This window comes from Siphateles boraxobius, unplaced genomic scaffold (assembly GCF_051911475.1).
Source record: "Siphateles boraxobius isolate OS27281-9 unplaced genomic scaffold, OSU_SipBor_1 19, whole genome shotgun sequence".
Classification (NCBI taxonomy): Eukaryota; Metazoa; Chordata; class Actinopteri; order Cypriniformes; family Leuciscidae; genus Siphateles; species Siphateles boraxobius.
The window spans coordinates 2,711,253-2,738,849 of record NW_027508799.1 but is presented as its reverse complement, the minus strand read 5'-3'; the positions used below and the strand labels follow the sequence as shown (position 1 = coordinate 2,738,849).

Sequence of the window (27,597 nt, the reverse complement as noted above, 5' to 3'; positions counted from 1 at the left end):
TCTTAAAACAAGGGTACCCCCTCACCCCTCATTAATTAGTAGTTTCTAATAATATTTTAAGCACATCATTGTTCACGTCTGGACAGGACTTTTATTTTGATGTTGTGATGTGACGCCATAAGGTTTCGTCATTCGTCGTGCTTCTGCTATTGTGACTCTGCTGAAGAAAGGTTTGTGTTTTTAGCCATTTAAGTGTTTTAATCGATACAAACTGTTGAATCCGCTTTAAAGCTTTTACAAGCCATTTGAAATGAATCATTTATTATCAAATGTAACATTGCAATGCCATATCTAATATTAATGAACGTTTTTTTATTGTCAGCAAAGTGCATCCACACGAGTAACAGAAAATATGCGTCTCATTTCACTCCTTATCGTGAATTGATTAATCGTAAACGCGATTCAGTTACTACCAAGTAGTGATGGAAAAACGGCTTTTTGAAACTCCGAGTTAAATTAAGCAAATATTTTCCATAAAATTCAGTGATTCAAATACACTTTAATCACCACCGCACGCTGACGTCACATACTGGTCAAAACAGTGTAACTTACTGTAAATGCAACGAGAACACAAACATTTGTAATGACAACTTTTACAAACCAACAGCATATATTTATTTGTTTATTCTACTAAATTTTATTTAAAAATCAGTTAATGTAAAGCACGAATGTGTAATTGTGAACCTATATAATTGGTGAAATTGATTTACTTGTAGTACCAGTTTTGAGTGTTTTATGAGTGATTAAGTTTCACTCTGACTGACTCCCTTACTAGAGACAGACCCAGATAATTAATTGTGAATCCTGTTAATATTACTGTTAACTATTCTAATCTTAATTTATGTCAGAGTGTCCAAAAACACAGAAAAACTCCTGGTGAAGCGACTGAGATCCACAAGACACACTATTATAAAGATGACGTTTATTAAAGAGGAGAGTGAAGACTTGAAGATTGAAGAAGCATTCAGTGTGAAACAAGAAGAAACTGAGGAACAAACAGGTTGGTTTCATTCTCAAAGCTGAATTCAGTCTTTTGATCCTTATTAAAATGTCCAGCTCTACAGAAATTAATGATAATTTTGAAGAATATCGTATGAGTGTCCTGATTAAAGCGTTGTTTTGTTTTTTTACGTAAAGCAGGTTGCATCATGTGGACAGTAGCGATGCTCATAATTAACCGGTAAACCGACAGTTAGACTTTTGACTGATTAATACTAACGGTTAAACGGTTTAAAAAGTAATTTTGAAAATGTTTGCTACATGGCTTAAAAAATATGCTACACAATGTCCTCTTGAGAACAGTATTTCCCTTCCTCACAAATAGGAACGTAAGAGTAACTTCCAGTCTTGTTACCACTTAAAGGTATTGCGGAGGATCTTTCCGAATTTTAGAGAAGACCCGCCCTCTCCAATTTTTTTAAAAATGCACATGTGCAACACTCTATTTGCTCCCGAAAGGGAACGCCTATTAAACGTGTGCACGAGAGATCATGCAAATTATAAACTAACTCAAAAACATTCATGCAAGACAAAATGTCAAATACCCTTCCGTGTTTTATTTACTTATTATACTGATCGATTGAGTGACCGAGGACTCAAGACATGATATGCAATGGAGAAGTAGCTTGTTGCATTTGTGTAATAAATACTATGGTGAACACATTGTAATTATCGAAAATGAACACACAAGGTTTTAGAATATTTCAGCGTGACACCATTTACCATTTGGTCATAAGGCTACTTTAGACAAATTGAGATGTTCACCGTGTCTACGCGGTGCATGACTTGTGCCAGGGCTAGCATCGCTAATCATAGCTTACATTAACTTTTACTAGCAGTGATTTTAAACGTATTTCTCCAAATAGCATGACAAACTTTACCTGTCTAGTAGAATCTTCGCGACTGCGGCATCAGTGGGAAGCCCAACCTGTGCTTTTAGCGCACGCCAGCGTGTGAAATATTCACCCAAAATCACTCTGGTCTTGTTTCTATATTCTGCGGCCTTTCTCTTCTTATCATACACTTCGTATACATTTTTTCTCTTTCGACCCTCAGCCATTTTCAAAGGAATGGCTGAAACTGTAACTCATCACACATAATACACCTGAAAGTGTGCATGCGCAGAAAGCGAAAACTACATAGGGACGAGCACGTACGACGGCCTTACGTAAACATATCACCAGAATGATTGACACTTAGGTGGACCAATAGTATAGGCTACCCACCCGGAAAAAGAAAATCCTCCGCTATACCTTTAACTGTCTCTTTATGTGTAGGGGAGAGCCGGGACAGTTGAAACACTTTTCAGATAAACGTCGGTTTCTAAGATAAGGTTACAGATAGATATTTTTTTTTTTTTGTGATTAACAACTCACATATGTGTTCTCTTTCTATCATGTGTTATTCGGTACAAATATAGAATGATTATGTAAAATTTGACTTTGAATGGATGAAACATAACAGTTTAAACAGTAACAATTCATCTAATGCTTGATTTTATGAACAATACCTGACAAGTAACTTATGAACATATTGTTAAAAACATTTTTTTTTATTTTCAAGGTTTATATTAACACTTTGTTCTGTCGCCCAATAAACAATAGGCGATAATCCTATGCACATTTTGCATAATCTTTCTAATATGCTATTTTGAAGAAGACAGACAAATCCGTTTACAATTCATTTTTTTATATTTCTTCCTTGAGTCATATTGAGTGTTTGCTAGTTGAATAGCCTGTTGTTATGAAGAATATTAGGTCAACCGGAAGACGATAAAAGATTGATGATTATTAAAGAGATAACATGGAAGAGTATATATATATATATATATATATATTAGTTTATATATTTGTAATTTTATATTAGGGGTAGGGATGCGCGGTATACCGGTTCTGCCAAAATACCGGTATATGTTATATTTAAAACGGTACAATATCATAATTTTGTTCAATTCGGTATTTGATGCGCTACTGTTTCGAAGTTCACCGGTAGGCGGCAGTGCGCTACCTAAACTGACCCGGGTCATGCGAAACCGGCAAACGGTGACAACAGAGGAACACGGTGGATCAAGCGAAGCTCATTCGAATTTCTACACGCCCGAAATTAATAAATAGAGAGAGCAGTATGAGTGAAATAAGGCATTACTTTGCCTACAAAAGTAATGAGAAAAGTAAAGAAACAGATCTCAATGCACCACTCTGCAAACGGGGAGGCAACACATCAAATCTGCCTAAACACTTGACTCGTCAGATGCTCATCCTTGTTCAAAGAGTTCAGAGATTGACAGGTTAGTGACCGTTAGTCCATCATTCAACTGATGTAATTTAGACTTTTATTGAACACTGAACAGCGCACATACATAAGAGCTTATCAATTATATATGATACGGTAAACACGAAAGCTCAAATCTGCTTGCATGACACGCTAGAACCAATTAAGTTTAGGTCTCATCATTTTTGCACTTAGAAACAAACATATATTAATTGAATTTGAAGGAATAAAGAATACAAATTTTAAGAATATTAAGTTTAGTATTAGTGATAGTAAAATGAATGGCATATTAGTGCCGCTGTGGCGACCCCTAGAGAGAGAGAGAGAGAGAGTAGTAATATGAATATTACAAGTAAGCTACATTTGTCAACATTCATTTGGTAACCTGACCTATCATTATTATAGCATTTATTAATCTATATCAATCAGTAATTAAATGACCTAAAAAATTAAATGTACTAATACATGTTTAGCATGTTAACATTACTTTATGCAATGCACTAAACTAATATGAACCCAAACAGTAAACAAACCAAGATGAATAAATGCAATAAATGTTGATAATTCATGTCATTTCATTATTCTATTATTATGTGAATCTATCATTATAGATATTAACCTATTTTAATTGTATAATTTCAGGGGGGGGGGCATCCCTAATTAGGGGTGGTGAAAAAAATCGAATATTGATTAATCGCGAGTATGTTATGGACGAGTATGAATCTATTATTACATTTTCAAAAATCGATTTTTTATTATTAAAAAAAAATGTTTGTAAAAAATGTTATACCGGAAGTTGAACGTCACGAACGCGCCCAGTTCCAGTTAGCAAGCACGTGTAACGGCAGCCAGAGCGAGTGAGAGCAGGTGTGTAAAATTGAAGAATCAGGAACGAGCAACCAACCGATTCACCCAGCTCCATCTGGGCTCAAAGCAAGCGTGTGGATTCATTTTGGTTTTCATGGCAGGAGCTCTAAACATGTTGATATGACGCATGGCGTATGTCGACATTGCCACACCAAACTGAAGTACTGCGGCAATACGAGCAACTTGAAGGTCCACATTTCCCGCTTTCATCCAGGGGAGGCAGGGTGGGTTAAAGACGACTGCCTGAAGCCCGTCATCCCACCGAATCAGCGCACTCTCCACGATATGACAAAATTGGCCTCGGGCTCGGAGAGAGCTAAGAAAATCACAACGTCGATGTTCGTCGAAGTTATAACTACATGACACAAAAAGTGCTTTGAGTTGTTGTTACTCAATAAAAGAGTTAAGTAATTCAGCAGCTGACTTTTTTAATACTGCAATCACTTTGTAGTGTATTTTAGTTTACTGTTGTGAAATGGAAAATCAATAATTGCTAATCGAGAATAGTTAATAATCGAAAATCAACTGTAATCGAATCGGGACTTCAATAATCGTAATCGAATCGGGAAATCAGACAGATTAACCACCCCTAATATATAGGTAGATAGATAGTAAGGTCTCAGCTCAAATGGGGGGAATGTATAATCAATAATTACTTATTCACAATTAATAAATGTTCATACGGGTTATGAGTTATCACCTACAATTTTAAATCGCCCCAAAAAGGGAATATAGTCCATGTATCTGTATCTATATATATATATATATATATATATGAGACAATTGACCACAACGAATTATAATCAATTGAATACATATAATATACAGATAGAATATTTTTTAGAATAGCCTTTAAACAGAATTAGTGCGCCTCGCCATCTGTTCGTCCACCGAACCTACCGGCGATTCTCTGATCAATTTCGCAAAAAGGATTGTTCTGATCACTATCAGGAGAAGCTATCCCTCTGTTTGTGAGGAATAAATACTTTAATTAGTAATATTATCCGAAAGTTATCAAGCTTGTAGCTTAAGATCACGCATTTAAGAGGCTTTGTTTGGTGAGCAACATTCAGAGACAATAAAGAGTATAATGGGGTTTAATAAATGAAGCTATAGCACAAATTACATTTAACAACGAATATATACAGAATAACAAATAATGGAAGTAAGGAAAGGAAGAGAGAGAAAGCAGATCACAGAAATAGCACTTCACAAACAGTTAACCCGTGAGAGCCAGCAAAGAATCACAACGCATTAAGACAGGGCACTTAATGCATTTGAATTACGATGAAACAATACTTGCATATGGATCTCTGTGTCACTGAATAAGGCTGCTTGGAGGTGCATTTCAGTCCTCGTTGAGTCCTGGAGCTGGAAGCGTTCTGGAGCGCGTTTCGGAGCACGTGTAACTCACGGGAAGTTCAAAGCGTTACGTGTAGGTGAGTTGCTGGAAATCAGGCTAAGTCCGTTTCACCCGGAGGTCGAAATGACTACGGTACAAAGTTTAAAACAGAGAAAAGAACTAGAACGAAAATAAAAAAAAGCTAGAACTCTAACACAAAGGAAGAGAGAAGTGTAGTCGTAGAAAGGATCACGAAGAGAAGAGAACGAGGAGTTCGGGCCCTCATCTTTTCAAGGAGGACGGTCCACGCCTCCTCAGGAGCAAACTGACCAATGACATTCTGCAATATTTGGCGGGAACAGATTCTTATGTTTCTTCTAACAACCTAATTTGCATGGTTTATGAGGCCGCCACTGATTTGGGTCATTTCACTTTCAAGATGGTAAAACATAGTAAAATACATTTTATCATAACCTAATATATATTTCTAGCTAAAGCAGACCGAGAGGATTAATTCGGTACCAAGAAATGTATGTTTTGCATATATGAAGGTGCGTATATACTCTTAGAGTTTGATATGAGCACTTAGAGTTTAGCTAAATGATTATAAAATCATAACTAGGCTTGGTACAAAGGCAGAAACACAAAGGCGTACATGAATATATTGTATACTTTTCAGAATTACACATATTTTAGGTTTCACTATAAGAAAGTTTGGTTGTGTGTGCGTTGTTAAGTCTTCAACCCGGAATTCTTTCCTGTGGTAAAGGGGTGTTGGGGGCGATAGGAGTTTGTTTGAAGCTCACGCATTCTGGTTTATTGCTGTTTGTGTGATCACTCTCATGCCATAAAGATGTCAATGGGTAATTTGGACCCAGACCCTTTGGCACGATATTTGTGAGTTACCGGGCCTCAGTCAGAGGTTAAAAGGTTTTTGGCATGTTGGAATGAGTGAGTCATCATGACATTGTCCAGATACGCTACAATATATATATATATATATATATATATATATATATATATATAAGGTTTAATTCATGTCACAATGGTCACAGATGTAAATCTCTGCACCATCGGTGACCAGATTTAACTGGCAGGAGGCGCTGTCGGGGTGGTTGAAACACGCCAGTTAAAACACCTCCTGTCAGTTAAAGCTGTTTTGCCCTTAAAGGGTTAGTTCACCCAAAAATGAAAATTCTGTCAGTATTTACTCACCCTGATGTTGTTCCAACCCCGTAAGACCTTCGTTCATCTTGGAACACGAATTAAGATATTTTTGATGAAATCTGAGAGCTGGATCAAGCGACGAGAACACTTTTTGTGCGCAAAAACAAACATAAATAACGACTTTATTTCAACTATTAATTTCCTACTCTTTGGGCCTCTAGTCAGATAAACTAGTGTAATTGCGTAGAGCTACGTCACACGTAGGCTCACTATTGGCCGACGCTGGTCATGTGTGTGATGCGTGTGACTTAAAACAACAGAAGCGTACGCTGTTAAACTAGTAACCTGCATCGAGGCCCAGAGAGAAGGAAATGAATAGTTGAAATAAAGTCGTTATTTTTGTTTTTTTTTGCGCACAAAAAGCGTTCTCGTCGTTTGATAAACTTAAGATTGAGCCACTGTAGTCACTTGGACTATTTTAACGATGTCTTTAATAACTTTTCAAGGCCGGCAAGTTCAATCCCTGAAGAAGCCTATGGAGGAGTGCTCCAGCTCTCAGATTTCATCAAAAATATCTTAATTCGTTTTCTGAAGATGAACGAAGGTCTTATGGGGTTGGAACAATATGAGGGTGAGTAAATACTGACAGAATTTTCATTTTTGGGTGAACTAACCCTTTAAACTAAAAAACTCTATTACACTCTTAAGGGTGTGTTGTAGTACTAATACATCTTTCGTATTATCATTACAATGGCACATGAAAACATAAATACAACTTGTCAGTCAATAAAAAGTACCGCACGAAACAATTCACTAACTGCACTTAAAAACAGTTTTCCGGCTCTAAATTTAAAATGGCATGACGTAAAGAAGAAATGTTTTGACGGGTCTGGTAGGCATTGCGTGTTGTACGTGCTGACGAAATTTGACGTACTTGATGTGAGTGGTTTTCAAGGAAATCTCAATGTTTCATCCGTCCCGCGTTTCAATTGTCCCGGCTCTCCCCTACTGTATACGTTCAGTCATCTCAAATTTTGATTTGCATTCTTTGAACTTGTGGCGACCTAATAAGTCTTAAGGCCTCTGAAAAAAGTCAGGGGACTGTAGCACTTCTTAAAGTTCTGGACATGCAACAAGATGAAATACATTTTCTTTTATTTAGATGATGTTAAAGAAATGCATCATAATTGTCCTTGGAAAAAAAGGAAACAAGAAACTTGCATCATTATAAATTTCTTTGTTATATCATTCTCTCAGTAAACAATGGTTAATCCTGAACAAATGATAAACAAACCTTTAGCAAATGATCAGTATATTATTTTTTGATGTATTGTGAAGTTGTAAGCTGCAAAAGGTGCAATAAAGCAGTATTTTTAAGAAGTTTTTTTTTTTATAGTGAATAAACATTTATAAATGACTTGCAGTCAGGGAATTCCAGCGGGTTATGTTAAATCCTTTCACGCGAAGGTTCGAGCTTCCGTGTTTAGCATATTTGATGCAAATGTTTGTAACAAATCACTCAAAAGTATTTTTTTTACTGTTTACCGTTATCTTTCGTCAGACTATCTTGGACGTTGTTAGGTCTTGCTTATTGCTTGACTGACAGACTGGAATTCTGACACTGCAAGTTTCATGCTTTTTAACCTTAATTTTTTTTTCATTTTGTTGCAAATATTTTGCTAATTGTACATATAAAATACAAGTTTATATCAGTAGTCTCATATTCATGATTGTGACCACACAGTCTGTTTGCATATAATATCTTATTATTTGAATAACTTTAGTGTAATTGAAGTGTGCACCTTGCACTAGAAAAATACAAGCATCGGATCAAGACCAATATTAAACCGTTTTGAGGGCACAAAAATTAGTTCGAATTAATTAACAAATATTAAACTAAAAAAATAAAATAAATAAATAAAAATAAAGTTAGTGTTTTAACTAAAACACCAACTTTTAACTCTAGTGTTAATCTTTTGGTATAAGTCTACTTGCGTACGGCTGTGTGGCGTAAGCTAGTAATTTTGTTTGATAAAGTCCTAAATATGGATATTTTTCTTAAACATATGTCCCCCCCAATTTGTCACAGATAGATACGCTTTGATGGACTTGCAAAAAAATATACCCATTGACTCCCATTATAAAGCTAGGAAGAGCCAGGACATTTTTTTAATATAACTCCGATTGTATTCGTCTGAAAGAAGAATGTCATATACACCTAGGATGGCTTCAGGGTGAGTAAATCATGGGCTAATTTTCAATTTTGGGTGAACTATCCCTTTAATGTCGTTGTTTCCTTCCACTGTTGTACAAATCGATGGAGTTTTGCATGCTTTTTAGAATTATCCCTCTGAGGAAGGAAACCATTAACTCTGTCAGACCAACATCAACACACTCTCCAACCACGTTATTGTACTTTTCCTCATCTCTTTTATATTATAGACAATTTAATTACCCATCAAAGAGAACAGTGGTTACCAAACTTTTTGAAAGCATGGGACCCCTTTGTAGCATTTTTTTCCCCACGGCACCCCAACCCAATTAAACTAAACGTACATGTGTACATATACATAGGTTTAATGTTATTATGAAAATACTATATAAATGATCTAATTGACTTGTTTTATCAAACAACTTGAGAAAAATAGTGTCAGTTTTGTGTAATTTAACCACTTTTTACACTCACTGAAGTTAGCTGAGCAGCGTGTGGGACATGTCACATACATCCAATCAAAGAAAACGGTAAAAAATGAGAAACATTTCTAGAGATTTATCATTGTGTTTATCATGTGTGTAAATGTTTGTTGATTTATCATAAAACGACAACAGAAAGTATGATAATCTCAGGTACTATTTATGTTCTTTATTTAATGTTAAAAGCGTCTGTGTAAGTTTGATTATCATTTTGTGGGTATTTTATAGACGGAAAGCCACAATTCATCTCAGATCTTTAAAATAAATAAAAGTGAACAAGAACGTTCAAACTGTCAACTCATTCTTAACAGACAAGTGTATTTTATGACAACGATTGTTTCAGTAAGTGATTTGAACCAATTACTTTATGTTGGAATCATTGGAACAAAACACATTTAAAGATTGACACTTAACTCAGTGGCAGCAACCATACAGAGTGCGCATACACTGACACACACACACACACACACGCACGTGATTGCCGCCGGCTCGGGATAAAATCCGTGCAGGACAGTCATGTTGTGTACCAACTGCTTTGACGTGATTATCGAGTTAACTGACTCGTAACGTGTGCGATATCTCACAACCTCCCGAGTGTCCGAACTCGCACCGTGTACGCCCGCCTTAACAGCAATAATGACTACGATTGGGACTGTCAAATGAAATAACATTATAAATAGAATAATATTGTAATAAAACATTGTGTATTATTTGGGTTTAGTTGCCGTGTTTGATATTGTTGCTCCAGGAAGACAACATGTGTCACACATTCTGCCTAGCATGTAACTTAGGTGAAGTTGTACACATTTTGTGCAGATATAATTTGTAATATTATGTTTATTTTGTATCTAATTAATCTCATATAGGATGCGTTTCTTTGAGTTAAATAATGCGTTAGCAAAGTGCTCCAGTTTACCGGTGTTCATTTAGCGTGCGCAGCTTAAACCGCAATGCATGACTAACACTAGTTGAAATGTAAAATAGTAAAAATGACACGTTGTATTAGTCTTTATATTTGATTATTAAATATGTAATTTAATAAATGATCAATCATATTGATTCATTTTATAATCCTACTAGCCCTTTATTTAGATTAAAAACCCTTCTCATTCATTTGGTGTGGAACATGGCGTTTTAACCAGCATTTGCACACCTTGTCATGCTGTTTGTTAAATTTACATCCCTACTTTGTAACTATCGACAAGTAAAATTATGCTATTCTTGACTGCTTTAATGTAATTTTGGGCTCTTATGAAAGGTTACACTTCAGAGCTATTCTATCCCAGATTCACTGTCAATAATTACTGACGCATAGTAACTGAAGCATAAACGCATTATAGTGCTTTTTTCAATTTTTGAAATCAAACTTTGTTTTAATACCAAAGCACTTGTTTTGTCTCTTTATATACTGTGTGTGTGTGTGTTAATTTGTTACGAATTAAATATTAACTCTACTCAAAGAGAACAAAACTACCCGTAACAATTAACAGGGATCTGATCAACAAGACCCCTGGAGTCCCCGCTCTCACTCCCAAGGCTTCAGAAACAACGGAACAATCTTAAAGTGCAAAAAGTATATTTATTAACATAAGTAGCTAAAGAGCCACAAAGTTCAGGAGGGGGAAAAGCCAAAACAAATAACAAAACAAAGCTAACTAATTTAAGGATACTAACCTGGAAATCAGATAACAAACAAAAGATACAAAAACTTCCCTCCCTACTTATCAAAAACAGGAGAAAACCAAATAATAAATAAAAGAGGCACCCACCTCCCTACCATGCTCCAAAAGGGTTTAACATAATCAATCACAACTTAACATAAGGTTGTGGTTCACATCAAATGTCTTTAACATGTACTAGTAGATCACAGTAACACATCTCTTCATCAAGGAAGCCATGAGAGCGGGGAGCTGTAGATCCATGATTCAGGAGACTTAAATACAGCGGCAAGCATTCCCGTCACCAATCAGGTCACTCGTTAGCAGCTCCACCTGTGAGTCATTACAGTGAGAGAGAGAAACGAGAGAGAAAGCACACCAGGGAAACCTACACTGTTTTCCCCAACAACACAAGGCAAATACACTTCCACGTAACAGTATATATATATATATATATACACACACACACACACACCAAACTTTACGATTATATTTTTAGAGGTTATTGGCAACATACCAGTCATAATAACAAACCCGATTTGGCACAAGGCACCAGTGAAGTGCATGGCAGTGTCTGCACCTCAGATGACCTGTGGTGCTGTCTACTGATATGCACAGATGTGCTGTGTGTGGAGTGGGCGATGGAGCAGGTTTGTCAGCTGTCGCTGTCTCCCTGAATGCCTCTGGTGCATGAGTACCTCTCCTTTACCTTTTGCGATACACTTGTAAAGCAGGAAGGCATTCACAACGACAATGTCCATAAAGTGGTGATAAATGCCTCGTACAACTTCTGGTCCTCTTGGTCTGCTAGGAGGAAGGTTCCTCTCCTGATGAGATGCTGTCATCATGTCCCTCAGTATATGGCTTTTTGCTGACTGTCTCCCAGTCTTCACCTGATTCAATGTCAGATGATTGTCTATGATATAAAAAACAAAGAAATATATAATTTACAAAACATTTAAATCTCTTCTGTATTGTACTCTTCTTCTTTTTTTTTTTGCTCACACGCATATAAACAGAAACGCAGGCACACAAACAACCAGACAAACCAGTGCATGTACACACAAACAAACATACATATACACCTGTGCATGAGCACACATAAACACCAAACACACACATACACTCCTGCATGAGCACATGCTTAGGTTTTTTTTTTTTTGTTGTTGTTTTTTTTTGTTGAATGTCTCAAAGTTAACCCTATAAAACACAGTCTACCGCGAGCGGCACAGTGGAACACTAAAAATACGTCTTTGCATTTCTTTTGGGTGTTCAAGTGGACTTTTACAATCGAAAACCGTTAAGTCTTCTCTATATCAATATTATCTATCTGTTACCAAGTGTGTTTGTAACAAGTAAATATTCGTATAGCTTGTGTGCTGTCCATTTTACTTCATTGTTTATCACTTTTGCTGTTTGATATCTCGTCTCAACACAACACAAAATGGCTGTGTATAATCTGAGCAGGAGTGTTGGGCAACTCTTGTGCAGCCGTGGCCTTATAACAATATCGTCGCACAGCGGTGAAAAAATGGTCTTGAAATGTAAAAGGTTTGATAATCACTTATTACAATGGTTGGCCCTGCAAGTATACAATGTTGGCCATAGTTGTTCGGTATCGGCCTATATGTGTTCAGTTTTAATGTTATCGCCCCAATAAGAAAATTTGTAATGCAAGTCTGTCAAATCAGCTACATAAAATTATAATGAAAACTTAATTATAATTGTGTGCTTGGGACATGGCTTTTTATGGTGAGACTTTTGTTTTTGTAATCAGGCTCTTTAAATTATATAAAAATTGATTTAGATTTATCGGCTATTGTAACGCTTATCTGCTTTGAAATATAAAGAGTTATCGGTATTGGCAAAAATTTCCATACTGGTGCATTGATGCATCCCTAGTTGTTGTTGTTATAGCAAAAAGGTACACTGTAAGCCTTTACAGGTTGATTGAACTTAAAATATTCATGGAAACTCGTTGCCCTAAAAAAGTTAATTTTGTATTGTTGAAAAAACAGCATATTTTAAGTTTAATGTACTTAAGATTTCAAATGCATTTAATTGAAAACTTTCATTGAACTAACAGTTTTTAATGCAGTGCAATTGAAACTTTAGGTACATTAAACTTAAAATATGCTGTTTTTTCAACAATACAAAATTAACTTTTTAGGGCAACGAGTTTCCATAAATGTTTTAGTTCAATCAACCTGTAAGGGCTTACAGTTTCCATAAATGTTTTAAGTTCAATCAACCTGTAAAGGCTTACAGTTATGCACAGACAACATATGTGAAACCTACAATCTGGATGAATGTTGTGAGTAGACCCAAAACTTTAATTTAAATATAGCTATTTACTGTAAATGATTTAATAAAGATACACCTGCATTACAAATAAGGACAAAGGATAACAATCTTTTTTTGAACTTACAATTTATTTGAATTCACTTATCAAAATCAGTTTTCAAAGACTGACAAAAACAAAGAAATATCTTAAGTACCAATTACCAAATTTTAAATCTTTAAAACAGTATTTTAAAACTTTTCAAAATATTTAACAAGCACGGTGTTATACTGTATTATTAAGGAACATGAACATTTGTCCAACCCTAAGGCATAGTTCAATGAAAGGGAACGTTTTTTATCTAACGATTCTGAAAGAGAACCAGAAGAAAAATGCATTTACCTGTTTACATGGTAAGCTGATTTGTAACAGCCAGAATCTTGCCCTTCAACTCCTTCTTTCCTAAACCAAGCAAAACTTGCTGAATGAAAAGAAAGGTGTTGCCCATACACTTTGGGTAGTCTAGGTGCAGTGCGTAGATTAAACCAAAAAGAAGACGCATGGCCTGGGGTATGTTGTCTAAATTGTCCATCCCAGATCATCTTGATCAGCTTTGAACTGGAATCTGCAGAGTAACAAAAAACATTAGATTGCTTTTTACATAACAAATAAAAATTACATCTTTTTGATCTGTTATCTACAAATTTTATATCCAAAATAAAAAAATGCTATCTAGCTATCCATTTATTTATTTAGCATGTCATGATACACTAGACTCGCATTAACTGAAATGTACTAGCTAACACCACGCTGATGAGCACGAGGTTGCATTTCTTTGGCTAGACTAACGTTACATAACTACATGGGCTAGTATTTCTTGCGGGCAGTCGAATTTCAGTTTAAGCTATTTGTTTAATACTTCACTCACAAAGAAATTCTAAAAAAATTCTAAAATGTTAATGATAAAGTTGCGCTGTATTTAAGCCATGTTGAACATTTATGGCAAACCGCCAAGATGCAAAAACACCATCAAAAAAAGATATCGTTTTACACAACAGACGACATTTTCGTTCATTTGTTTAATGAGAATTATTGATCAAAAAAGGTTAAGCATTAGATTTTAAATGTGACGATCACATAGGGCTGGGCGATATGGCCTAAAAAAAAATCCCTGATTTTTTCACAAAAATCCGATTTACGATTTAAATCGATTTTTTTCTCTCCCTACTTAAAATCAATCTGCAGATGACAAAGAAATTGTTCAAAACAAGTTTTAACTTTATTTTGTTTTAATATTCCCTTCTGGGATTTGATCTCCATTAAAGTGCAATCAGAAACAACAAGCCAAAAAGACAAGAGGACAGGCCCTGTCTTTGAAAACAATGAAAATGTAACATAAAATAAAATGGGTGGATTGGGATTGGGGGGATGTGTAAAAAAAAAAAAAAAAAAAAACTTGCATCACAATAAGTGTATTGTGATTGTCAAATTATTTGGTAACTAAACATAATTTTATTAAGTTTACTGGTATGCTACTGTTTTTATTATTGCTTAACACAAATTTCACAATTTCATTTCAATTCTTGTGATTTGATTCTGATCTTGAATCAATATAAATTCCTTTGGATAAATAGGTACAGTAGATACGTTAATGTGTTAATTGTTCTCCCTCAAAAAAAAAAATCACCTAATGCTGTAAACATACAGAAAGCCCTGTCAGCTGGTATTATTAAAGGTTAAAACTAACTCAAATTAAATATAATGCGTTTTTTATGTTATAATGCGTCTAACTAACATGCGTGCTATGGGTCATTAAAAGCCATCCTGAGGTAAATGTAACGTTACGTGGCATATGTTGTTCTCCAACTGTTTTATGGACATCTTTCCGCGGTTGAAAAACACCGATCGATCGATTTTATTACATTTCGGTAAGTTTGTAGTAAAGAGTAACAGATGATCGGTTCACGTGCCGCTTGAACTGAGATCTGCCAGCGTTCTTTCACGTCACATTTACAAGCGCCAAAACGGTGTTTATTGTTTGAATTTTGTAATAAAATTGACAGAATCAGCTGAGAATCTGTTTCATAACGATAGTAAACTGCTCTGTCTTGTCTGTCGGTGTCAGTGTCCTCTTTGCTTCGCGATTTTTCTCTGCGTGAGAAAATGGATGTGTGGCGTGAGAGCGTGTAGTGACAGAATTGCGTCTCTCACAGTGAACTCGTGAGAGTTGGCGGCCCTGCAGATTCAGCTTGAAGCCTAAATGTTTTGGGCGGGTGTGCTTCTGCTGCCGCGGTCTTGCTCATTTGCCATGTTGTTTGTGTATCTCTATCATGGCAAGCGCTGAGCCCGGTCGGAACTACGGGAGCCCAGATGGGAGCGTCGGCGGTTGTTAAAGAGAAAACCGATTTTCATTCAAAAAAAATCGGCGTAAACTACACATTCGAGTTAATCGATAAAATCGATTTATCGCCCAGCCCTACGATCACAAAGAGCATGTCGTTTCAGAAATAACTTATAAAAGTGTCGGTCGCGACTGATCGATACAACACGATGGGGAACGTTAACATGTAAACACAGCCTAAACTTACATATAGTTTTACTGGCTAAATCTTATACATCTCATTTATCTATGTGACGTATTCGCTGTTTCAGACCAAAATGTACTACTACTCACCAGCAAACGTGCATGATGAAAGTCCAGATGAACCGATGAAAATGCGCGCTCCATCCATGTCTGACGTCAGTTCAAAGAGCCATCAACATCTTCCTTGTCATGCGTTGCATTGACAACAGACTAAAATAAGCTAAGTTAAGTACATTCAATCTAAACAATTCAATAGAATGAAAAGTATCATGCAAATCGTACAACAAACTAAAAACATGGAGTAATTGTGCAAACATTTTGGAGTTTATGTTTATTGTACCTAAGTAGTTTGAATTAAAACAATTTCAGGGATAACAGTGTATGAGAGGAATATATGAATATAGTTATGGATAAAGGAGAACACAGAGAAAATTCCTTGAGAGAACCCCTCAGTTTTCTTAAGACTTTTCAACATGTGACCACATAAGGGGCTTTCGCACCGGAGGAACCTTTTCACAGTTCCTAGAACTATTATCGAAAGTACCCGGATGTTGGCGTGTTCGCACCGCAGGAACCAGGAACAATTTTAGTTCTAGGAACTCTTTTGAAGGAACTAATTTAGCTCCTCCTTCATAGTCGGGTCTAAACCAGCACAATAGGAACTACCAGTGACGTTAGTGTTCGCTGATAGGCTGAACGCTCACAAAACACCAGCACCCGCCATTTTAAAAAAGCTATGTAAACACACAGATTATAGGGTATATATTTAGTCCAGAAACTAACTATACGAACATGGAAAACAGTGATAGGTGGGCCTCATAACCTTTACACTTGACATCAACCACACTGCATACGCTAATAACTTTTCATGTACTGTCTACTTTCTATGTTTAATCTAATAACGTATTAGACAGGAGTCAGGACTGTTAGACAGATCGTAACCTAATGAACACAGAGAATGCGAGCACTGTTCATGTGCTCAGGCTCTGGCGTTCTGAGCGCCATCAAAATAAAGGTCACAACAACAATCTTACTGGCGGTGCAAATGCAAAAGGGAACCGTTAGTTCTCAGGGAACCACCCTGGTGATTAGTTCCTAGAACTACCTGGTACGAAAGCCCCTATACTTGCTCTGTCTTTATTAAGTGAGCTGTAGACATTTTCCCCAACTCCATTCTGAAGGCTCTTCCCAAAGCAGTCAGTAACCGACACCAGCCAGTCTGACAAGTTCTTTTCACAGGCTTAACGCAGGGGAACACCGAGTTAGACAAAATCAACAGACCATGGCTTCACATGTGTAAAATAAGAATATATATATTATCCCGCATTTTCCTGAAAAATGTGTACTCCAATAATGCTTGGCTATTGTCAGAACAGGGCCACATATTTACTTGATGTAAAACGATTTGTAAAAAACATCGAAACAGTCTTTTCTAGATTTAAGGTGAGGCATGAGTTTTTCAGCCACAGAGAAACTTTCTTCATCTCTTTGGTCATTTTTTGAGCGACTTTCTCAGTTTTTCCATGTGCACATAGCACCATATCATCCGCATACATAATTTTACTCTTACACACAGTTGGCAGGTCATTTATGTATAATGTAAACAGCAGGGGGCCCAGAATGGAACCTTGTGGCACTCCCATGCTGCATGGTCTTAAGGATGATTTTTTATGGTCGACCGCAACACGTTGTCTGTCATTATGGTAAGATTGGATCCATGCTATTGTGTTTGTGTCAAGAGAAAAACCAGATAGTTTGCTGGTGAGAAGCTGGTGATTAACTGTGTATAATAAACTGTGATTAACTTTCTCGAATCCAGAAAGATCGCCTCCACCATCAAGACTGGATTTGATGTCTTCTAGTAAGTAGCAGCACGCAGACTCTGTGGAGTATCTTTTCCTAAACCCAAACTGGCAGGGATGTAATGCGACAATGTGGTCGAGATGCTCTACTAGCTGCTCTGCCACAACCTTCTCAAAGATCTTGGAGATGACTGGTAGGATACTAATAGGTCGATAGTTTGACACACAGAGCTTGTCTCCTGACTTGTAAATCGGCTTAACTAGATTCAAGATTCAAGAACTTTATTTGCCATTTGTGTTTACACACATAGGAACTCTTGTGCGGTTGTTACTCAGAGAGTCAAGTCAAGTTTAAAAAGACACACAGAAACATATACATTATAAATAAATTGCACAAACCCATTAAAAATGTAAATTTGCATTTATAAATTGCAAAAGTATATTTCATATTGCATATTGCCCAGGCTCCCAGAGACAACCTCGTATGATATAATATATAATAGTGCACAGTTACGTTATAATTAAATAAATAAGATGCACAGGTGTATTGCACAGCTATATTTCACAGGCCTTGGCGACAGTAGTTCATTTTGTTTTGGCCAAGAGTCTCACTGCAGCTGGGAAAAAGCTCTTATAAAACCGTGTTCTTTTTGTGATAATGCTGTCCGCTCGTCTGTGCCTGAGATTATATGTACAATTTTTGCGTGTGAGCAGGGAGTGAGCTGGATGTAATGTGTCCCTGATAATTCTCTCTGCACTTTTCTGACAACACTATGTGTAGATTGTGTCCATGGAGGGGAGTTCTGCTCTAATAATCCTCTCTGCAGTCTTTATGACTCTTTGCAGAGCCTTCCTCTCTGTCTGTTACCCCTTTTCCACCAACAAGAACCGGGTGCTGGTTCAGAGCCAGAGCCAAAGCTGGTTCAGAGTGGGTTCGACTGACGAGCTTAATAAGAACCGATTTGCCTTTCCACCGGCTAGAGAGCCACAACAGAGCCAGATCTTACGTCACTGTATACGTCTCATGTTGCCCAGCAACGCTAGTGCGGTAGCGCCAAACAGTACGCCAGGCTTGTTCGAGATGCATCGGCTTCTCGCAGATCGATCTCCGCATGACATCAAAGCACTGCGATAGCGATCTAAAAGCACAAGGAGTCGTATGTTCTCCAAACACTCCCGCAGCTCCGATCGGTCCGCGCCACTCCGATGCATCTCGAACAAGCCATCAACAATAACGGACGTTGCAATACTATGGATGCTCATGGGTTTACAAAATACATCGGAGTCCAACGCGTTTGTGCAGCTCGCCGTAACTTACATAGACGGATATTTATAATCGAGCTGCTATTAGCTCGACTAGCTGCTATTTAAAAATGGCGGTCACAAGTTTCTATTCGTCTTGTTGGTCACGGTAACCCCGCCCCCAGCCCCTGACGCAAGTGGTTCTTACTTGGCTCTGTTCTAGACCAGCAATGATTTGGTGCTACTTAAGAACCACTTTTCCTGGTTCGGAGCTGGTGCTTTGCGTGTGGAAAACCAAAGAACCGAATTGAAACTAGGCTCTGGCTCCGAACCAGCACCAGCTCTGCCTTGGTGGAAAAGGGGTATGTGTGGTGTTTCCATACCATACAGTAATGCCTGTGGTGAGGATGCCTCTATCAGTCCTTTGTAGACCTGGGTGAGAGGGCGACAGTTCAGGCCAGCTTTTCTAAGCAGCCTGATGAAATAACGTCTCTAGTGGGCATTTTTCACTGTGGCAGCAGTGTTCACAGTCCAGTTCAGATCTGATGTTACTTGTAGTCCCAGGAATCTGTAGCTATCAGCCCTCTCCACCTCAGTCCCCTTGATGATGGGGTTCTTGAAGTCCATAATTACTTCTCTTGTCTTGTCTGCGTTAAGGCATAGGTCATTCACCTCACCATAGGCACGAATGTCGTTCACCAAACTCCTGTAGCCCGACTCGTTCTCCCCCTTAATGAGTCCCAGAATGGTGGTATCATCCGCATACTTAATAATGATTGTATTGTCCTGGCTGGAGACACAATCGTGTGTGTACAGGGTGAATAGTTTAGGACTGAGGCAGCAGCCTTTTGGTGATCCTGTGCTGACGATGAGCTCTGCGGACACCCTCTTTCCCATCCTCACCACCTGTGGTCTTTCAATCACCTGTGGAAATCCAGGATCCAGTTACAGGTGGGAGTTGGGACGCCGAGGTCTGTCAGCTTCTCAGTCAGCCTACCCAGGCGGATGGTATTAAAAGCCAAACTATAATCTAGAAACAGCATTCTGACATATGTTCCTCTGCTGTCCATGTGTCGCAGGATGTGGTGTAGAGCAGTGGCCACTGCGTCCTCCACTGAGCGGTTGGGACGGTTGGCGAACTGGAGGTGGTCGATCGTGCCCTGGACCATGTGATTGATGTGTGTGAGAACCAGTTTTTCTAAACACTTCATGGCTACTGACGTGAGTGCCACTGGCCTAAAGTCATTCATGGTAGATGGATTTGACTTTTTTGGAACTGGTACAATAATGGAGGATTTAAAAATACAGGGGACTACTGCTTGGTGTAGAGACAGTTTGAAAATGTCTACGTACACGCCAGCGAGTTGTTCTGCACAGGCCTTCAAGACTCAGGGAGGGACGCCATCTTGTAGAAACTCCACATCCTCAGAGGAAGATTTAGAAATAAGCTTACAGTCGGTACACCAAGTCTGTTTAACGAGGACGGCCGTTCCTCCGCCACGAGTCTTACCGCTATCCACTGCACTCCGGTCCTCCCTGAAGGCCGTGTAGCCATCTGGTGTTATCGCCTCGTCAGGTGTCCTTTCCCCCAGCCATGTTTCACAGAAGCACAGCATTCGTGGGCTCGGGAAACTGAACCGGAGGTATGGGCGCGGTGCTTGAATACGGCGACTCGCTGACAGCGGTGGCTGGCTGTTTCATATGTGACGTCCCGATTGGTTTGAATGGGGAACGTTTTGTGAACAGGGAACAGACTTAATGGACTGGCAACAATCTCCATAGAACATGAAGTGGCACAGAGAATCGAAATAGAGGATGCAGTTAAGACCTTTGCTGCGATGAAGGCCCGCCGTGGGCGCTTCTGAAACGTAAGTTAAGCTTCATTTGCTCTTTAGTCGTTATTTAAGATGCTGAACCTGCTGATGATATAATGTGCTTGCGGACATTTAATTTGTGTGTTTTACGCACATAAAAAAGATTTGCAAAAGTAATTTGAGGTGGTGAAATGTGATTATTTGGAAAATTCCTGTCATAACTGCTTAAAGAAAAATGCCAGCAGGCATTTGCCTCCTGCATAAACTTCAAATATTGTTGAAATTTTTGGGCACACACGCGTTGCGCACTATTTGCGTTATACATGAATATCAGATGATGTCACCAACGTCTCCTCACTGACGTCACTCAATTCTAAAACTTGTCTTCCGCCATCTTGAGTACCTGATTCGGCAAGATCGATACGTCAGTCGCAAAGGAAGTAGAGCTTATTCTCTGGCCGAGCCCGAACTTGCGGGCCGATATTTCCCGTCACTATCCTCGGGACTAGATTTGATGGCGAGTGCGATCGGCAATGCACTCTCTGTGTGTGTGCGCGTTGCAGGGAGAATAAAACGATTCGCGGGACTCCCGTAAACTAGAAATATCTATGAATAAAACATATAAAAACTAATACATTTTTGCAGAAAAGCAACAAGAACTAAAACAAAATGGAAACGATTTACAGGCCAGAGTTTCCTTTTAAAACACGTTTGCAGCGTTGAGCAATTGTAGCCAAAAACAGACATACTTGATTTCTTCAACGCAAAGGCCAATCAGAAGCATTTAAGATAGACTCCCCTCACTGCTCAAAACCTCTATGCTCAAAACTGACTTTTTGTTCAAAGCTCTGTATGCTGACAAATCCTCTAATTGTAACAAACAAAGTGTATGAAAGATTCATTGTGCAGTCAGCTTAATTGATATTAACAGAGATGTGAGATCGCGATTAACTGATGTCAGCTTTTTAGGAATTATTAAGGGAGCGCACTTTGCGCGCATTCAGTCAAAATCCTTCAATCATATCATGCCCAACCATGCACGCAGCTGCTTGCTTTTATGTTATAACAGTGGTTTGTGTGTGCAAACTCTCTGTGCAGTGTTCATGTTGTCTGTGGTGAGTGGATGTAGGATAATGAGCTTACGCTAGCTTAGGGCAGTGCGATATCACGATTTATGATCGTGGATTAAAATATATCCACCATCTGCTTTTGAAGAAATGTCGTAGTATCGTGCATTCTATCAGTTGCAGTTCTGGCGCCTCCGTCTCAGCATAGGCTACAACGCGACATATATTCACATCAAATGTTAACGCAAAGGAACGGGACAATGCAGTAAACATAAGTTCATTATTTGCATGTGCTAACAAGTCATTCACGTGTTGATGCGCGGTTCTTACGAGCGCTTTTCTGAGCGCGTACACCCGATGCGCACGCGCACTAAGCCTGTCTAACAACAGCGACAGGTTACTGAATGAAGTTATTTTTCTAGTCTTATTGCGCGAATACTGTCAAATACACACAGGGTTTACATAAAAAAAAAGTTGGTTATGTATAAAGTGAAACAAACAGAGAAAATCTGCTTCCTAGCTAATGCCGTCAGTATTGTAGACAGTACCCGGCAGGTACTCAAGATGGCGGCAGTCAACTGGAAAAAGAGCGGATGACGTAAGAGGTCATGTGACTGATATTCATGTATATGTAGGCCTATGGCTTATTGGTCTTTGTGTGTTGTTGCTGGTTTTGCGTTATATGTATGGCATACTGGTCTTTGTGTGTTGTTGCTGGTTTTGCATTATATGTATATGGCATATTGGTCTTTGTGTGTTGTTGCTGGTATATGTTGCAAATAGAGGGGCAGCACAATTGTTTTTCGCCTAGAGTGGCAGAAGTGCATTCGCCGGTCCTGGGGGTGAGTTTCCATAAACATCAAAGTTTGTCGTTTTGTGTTCATTCTAAGAACATGTACACGTTAACTCATGTTTAGTCCATGTTTAGACCTTCCCATACCTACCTATTGTTATTAGCTAGCTCAGGAAAGAAAAAAAAGCTGTAAACCACAGGGGGGAGCTTTACAGGGGGTATGGCTTATCTAAATGAGATGTAAATGAGAGCTATTGTCACTCCCAGCAGCAGAGAGAGGTGAGAACTGCACAATCTTTAGAGGCCGTTATTTGACCTTTTAGCTTTTTTGAGTGCCTACCTTCAAATGGCCACAACTTCTCCAAATATGATCAGATTTCCATGTGTTACACATCGTTGGAAAGCTTGGAGACTACACTTTCAGAATATATGAATAACTCAAAATGCCCCAGAGCCGACTTGTGTCCCTAGTTTCCGTGATCGGACACATTTTTTAAATTTGCTATTATTTTGGAAATGTTGTCTTCATCTATATTCTGCAACCTTACAGTAAGACGCATTGCCATCCCCATGATCATCTCTGCAGCAGTTCTCTTTAGGGAAAGTCTCCGCCAGGTCTAACACAGAATCCAATAAATAATCATTGTAATATTGAGCCAGAATAGAGCCCTCATTTTGAACTATACCATTAATTTTAAGCTGTAAATGCTCCTGATATATTTTTTCCCTTCCCAATAATATATCCATGCCCCTCCACATTCGATTTAGGAAAAAATTGCTTTTGCTTTTCAAAGCAGCATGGTAACTATTTCTCATAAATTTATAAATATAATAATCAGTGGCTAATTTAGTTTTAAGTGAAACCTTGAGAGCTTTATCTCTCGGTTTCATTGTGTCCCAAAGGGATTCATTAAACCACGGGAGCCTCTTTTTATCTGATTTTCTATGTTTAGGGCTGTACATATTTATAAATTTTATTCTTTATAGCAGTTATTATATTGTTACATGTATGTACACAGCTTTCTCTATCAATTTTGGAGGCACAATCAATTTCATTTAAATCATTTTTAAGGAGCTCTTGATTTCTTTTAGGAATATGAGGAACTTTGCATTGTTTGTTTGATTTGTTCTTTATGTATCTTGATTCATTTAATTTCCTGGCTATTAGAACAAAATTATGATCAGACAGTCCAGTTACTAGGTTGTATGTTTTAATTACCCTTTCTAGTTTATTGATGAATATTAATTCTATCAAAGTTTGAGATGTTTTTGTTATTCTAGTAGGCTTTTTAATCACTTTTTAATCCGTCTTTTAGGTGTTTCCTCTTGCCTTTATCAAGCCAATTTATGTTGAGGTCGCCCATAAGCAATATTTCCTTTCATTCATATGTTTTTAGAGTTTTTGTTAAACCAGTATAGAAATCGCTCATTGCATTGGGAGGTCTATATACACAAAGTACAATAAATTACATTTGGGGCAATTTAGTTTAATTGTAACACCAACACACTATATAGTTTGATCTGGAATGTCTATTTGGTGACTGTCAATACTATCTTTTACATAGATCAAGACCCCGCCCCCTTTTCCCTTCCCTCTGTCCCGTCTGTGTACTTTGTATCCAGGAATCATAAATGCTGATACAGGAGTTTTAGCTGTAATCCAAGTCTCAGAAAGACACAGGTAATGTAGATTTGATCCCAACAGTTGATGTTCCAATTGCTCCGTTTTAGACATTACGCTACGTATGTTAATATGTCCTCCGAAGATTCCTTTCGGCTTTGTCAATGGGTTCCAAAGGATCGACGCATGGTTGACTGTCTGAAATAGTTTCATCTGGCTTTGGTTTGAAACAACTATAGTCTGCATAGTGTTTCATTTACCACTTTCATTTGCTGGCTTAAGTGCGTGTAGTGCCAGGAGGTTACCTTGTTGCAATATATTGGTAAACGCAGATGCTCATGGATGCCCACTATTAGCAATGTTAGGCCTACCCGATAGCATCTGCGCTGTGTTGGAAGCATGCGGTGTGTTGATCAGCGTGGTCTCCGCCACCTGCAGTGGTCGTTATTGATCCATCGGCCCAGGGTTCACTTGAATATCCCTGCATAGAAGTAGAATAATGCAGAAAAAAGTTGTACTGCCCTGGTAGACTGTTGTTTGATGAGCCATTCTCCGTGCTCTCGGCTTGCGTTGCTCATTTATAGCATTCACACGCCCATCATCAAGAACTTTGGAGAAGATGACATACTGGCTCCACGAGTCGAGGGGTATAGCAGGCCTAGGTGTGCCACTTGCTTGTGAGATTGATCGTTCACTGGCAGCAGTCCAACTCCCATACATTTGCATAGTGATGATCGTCGTCAGGTAGAGCGATACAATAAGCACATTTAACGCCTTGGCTTTGATTGCCAATATATCCAGATTTTAAAGGCAGATGTTAGATCAGACGGTTTTCCAGATGTCTTTAGAAAAGGAAGAGCATCAGCACCTGCCAAGCTGCTACCTGCCGCCGCCATTTTTTTAATTCAGGCCACAATTCAAACAGGATCCAAATATTTGTTGTCTCTCGCCATTCCATAGTCATGTTTAATCAATCAAAGCGTTTCCATATTTTTTTTTTTTTTTAGCTACACCGATTTCCTGGAATGATGTGTGTTGTTGTAGTTCTGCGGCTGAGCATATTTGGCCTGTCTGCGTGAGAGCACCCTCTCAGATGGCGTTCAGATGGAGCAACATTTACTACCAATCAGCCGTGATGCACTGACAATCTGCGCATAAAATAATCACAGCCTTTGCCAAATCATGTGCGGTTTCATTGCGATTAATTGTGCAGCCCTAATTTCAATATACCATCTTTATGTATCATGAGCTGACATAGATTAAATTATATACAAAAAGCATAGATAAGTTATTTTAAAGGTACAGAAATGGAACTTTCATATCTACTCTAAAATATTGTACCTTTAAAACTCGTTTTGGGTACATAATTGTATGCATTGTGGACCTTTAAAGGTACAGTTTAGAGGTCTTCACGGAGGACCCAGGAACCGACCTGGGACCCGTAGGGGTTGAGGGTCTATATTTTAAATGCTCAGCCGGGTCTGAGTTGGGTTCCAATGTATTACTTCGGGTCCCTGGTCTGTTTAACATTGTGTGTAATATCCGAGTCGATCGGAGAACACCCTGCCGTGATCAGAGCAGCAAGAAACAAAGGCATAAAGCCGTAACTGACGTTACAGGCTTCTACCACAGTTTCCCCTTGGCTTTTTGAAGTTATACCGAAAACATAATCTTATTTCCCCCAACACAATCGAATTGAAACTTGATGTTTGTCTATTTGATAAAATGTATGTTTATTGTCCTAAAAATGACTAACTCATTTTCACCAAAAAACAAAGTTACGACCTTTTGCAGCAGAATTGGTCTGATTGTTTTGATGTCTGCTGCTTTGTGGCATTAACTTGTGCTTAAAATTGTATTTATCTTTTTTTCACCTTAGACCTGATGTCACTGAAAGAGGAGAGTCAAGAACTGAGTGATGTAAAGGAAGAGAAACGTCATGATTTTATAACTGGAGACAATTTTATTTGCTGCTCCCAGACTGAAAAGACACAAAAAAGAGCTCTAATAACTGGAACTAGAAGTCAATTCACCTGCACTCAGTGTGGAAAGAGTTTCAGTCATCATGGAAACCTTAAAGTCCACATGAGAATTCACAATGGAGAGAAGCCTTTCACCTGCCAACAGTGTGGAAAAGGTTTCACTGAAAAAGGCAACCTTAAAAAACATGTGCAAATCCACACTGGAGAGAAGCCTTACACATGCCCTCAGTGTGAAAAGAGTTTCACTGGAAAAGGAAGTCTTAAAATCCACATGAGAGTTCACTCTGGAGAGAGTCCTTACACCTGCCAACAGTGTGGCAAGAGTTTTACACATAAAGCAACAATTAAAGTCCACATGAGAATTCACACTGGAGAGAAGCCTTACGTATGCTCTCAGTGTGGAGCGAATTTTACACATCAAGGGTCCCTTAATGACCACATGAGAATTCACACTGGAGAGAAGCCTTTTGGATGTGATCATTGTGGAAAGAGGTTCAGACGTAAAGTAAACCTTGATTGTCACATGAGGATTCACTCAAGAGAGGACTGTTTTATATGTCATGAATGTGGAAGGAGTTTCACAGACTGCAATCACCTTAAGGCGCATGTAATAACTCACATTGGAGAGAAACCTTGTGTCATGTGTCATCATTGTGGAAAGACTTGCTCAAGCAAAGCAATCCTCAAGGTTCACATGAGAGTTCACACTGGAGAAAAGCCTTTCACCTGCCCTCAGTGTGGAATGAGTTTCACAGTTGAAGGAAACCTAAAGACTCACATGAGAGTTCACACAGGAGAGAAGCCTTTCACTTGCCCTCAGTGTGGAAAGAGTTTTACAGTTAAAGCAAATCTAAAGACTCACATGAGGCTTCACACTGGAGAGAAGCCTTTCACATGTCTTCAGTGTGAGAAGAGTTTCACTTATCACACAGAGCTGAAACGTCACTTGCAAAATCATACTTGAAAGAAATTGTAGTGTTGCTCAGTGTGATGAGATTTTAAAAAAAATGAACAATTTCAAAAATCACCTGCATATTCAATTCAAAGTGGGAGTCCACTTGTGATAATTGTGTAAATATTTTGTCATCACACTTACAGATAATATATCAGAGGTGAGACCCTATTTGTGTTTTTTGTGTGAGTAGTTTTAGTTTACTTAAACTTAAAATGCCAGAAAATGTGTATCTGATACCTTGCTGTCAAATGGCACAATGTAATGAAAAGTATAAATAAAATGGCATAAACTGGCATATTAGTTGATTAATCTTTGATTCATCTATTCAGGCTCGTCTGATGATATCTGGGAGCTCGTTCTAGCTGTGGTTTTGTTTATTAGCTTTCTACATAGGCAAGAATAAGTTTGAGAACACTTTGAAAACATCTAGTTTATCTTCATTGATTACTCCAAATGTG

The 27,597-nt window shown here is 38.3% G+C and overlaps 1 protein-coding gene across 1 annotated transcript; it reads left to right on the top strand.

Annotated features, from left to right (window-relative positions):
* The first annotated feature begins 73 nt into the window (after positions 1 to 73).
* LOC143741592 (uncharacterized) lies at positions 74 to 27,434 on the top strand. The gene is made up of 3 exons (XM_077233859.1): positions 74 to 170; positions 849 to 1,000; positions 26,082 to 27,434. Exons 2-3 carry the CDS (start codon positions 916 to 918, stop codon positions 27,146 to 27,148), a joined length of 1,152 nt encoding a protein of 383 aa, XP_077089974.1. The 5' UTR covers positions 74 to 170; positions 849 to 915; the 3' UTR covers positions 27,149 to 27,434.
* Positions 27,435 to 27,597: the final 163 nt, after the last annotated feature.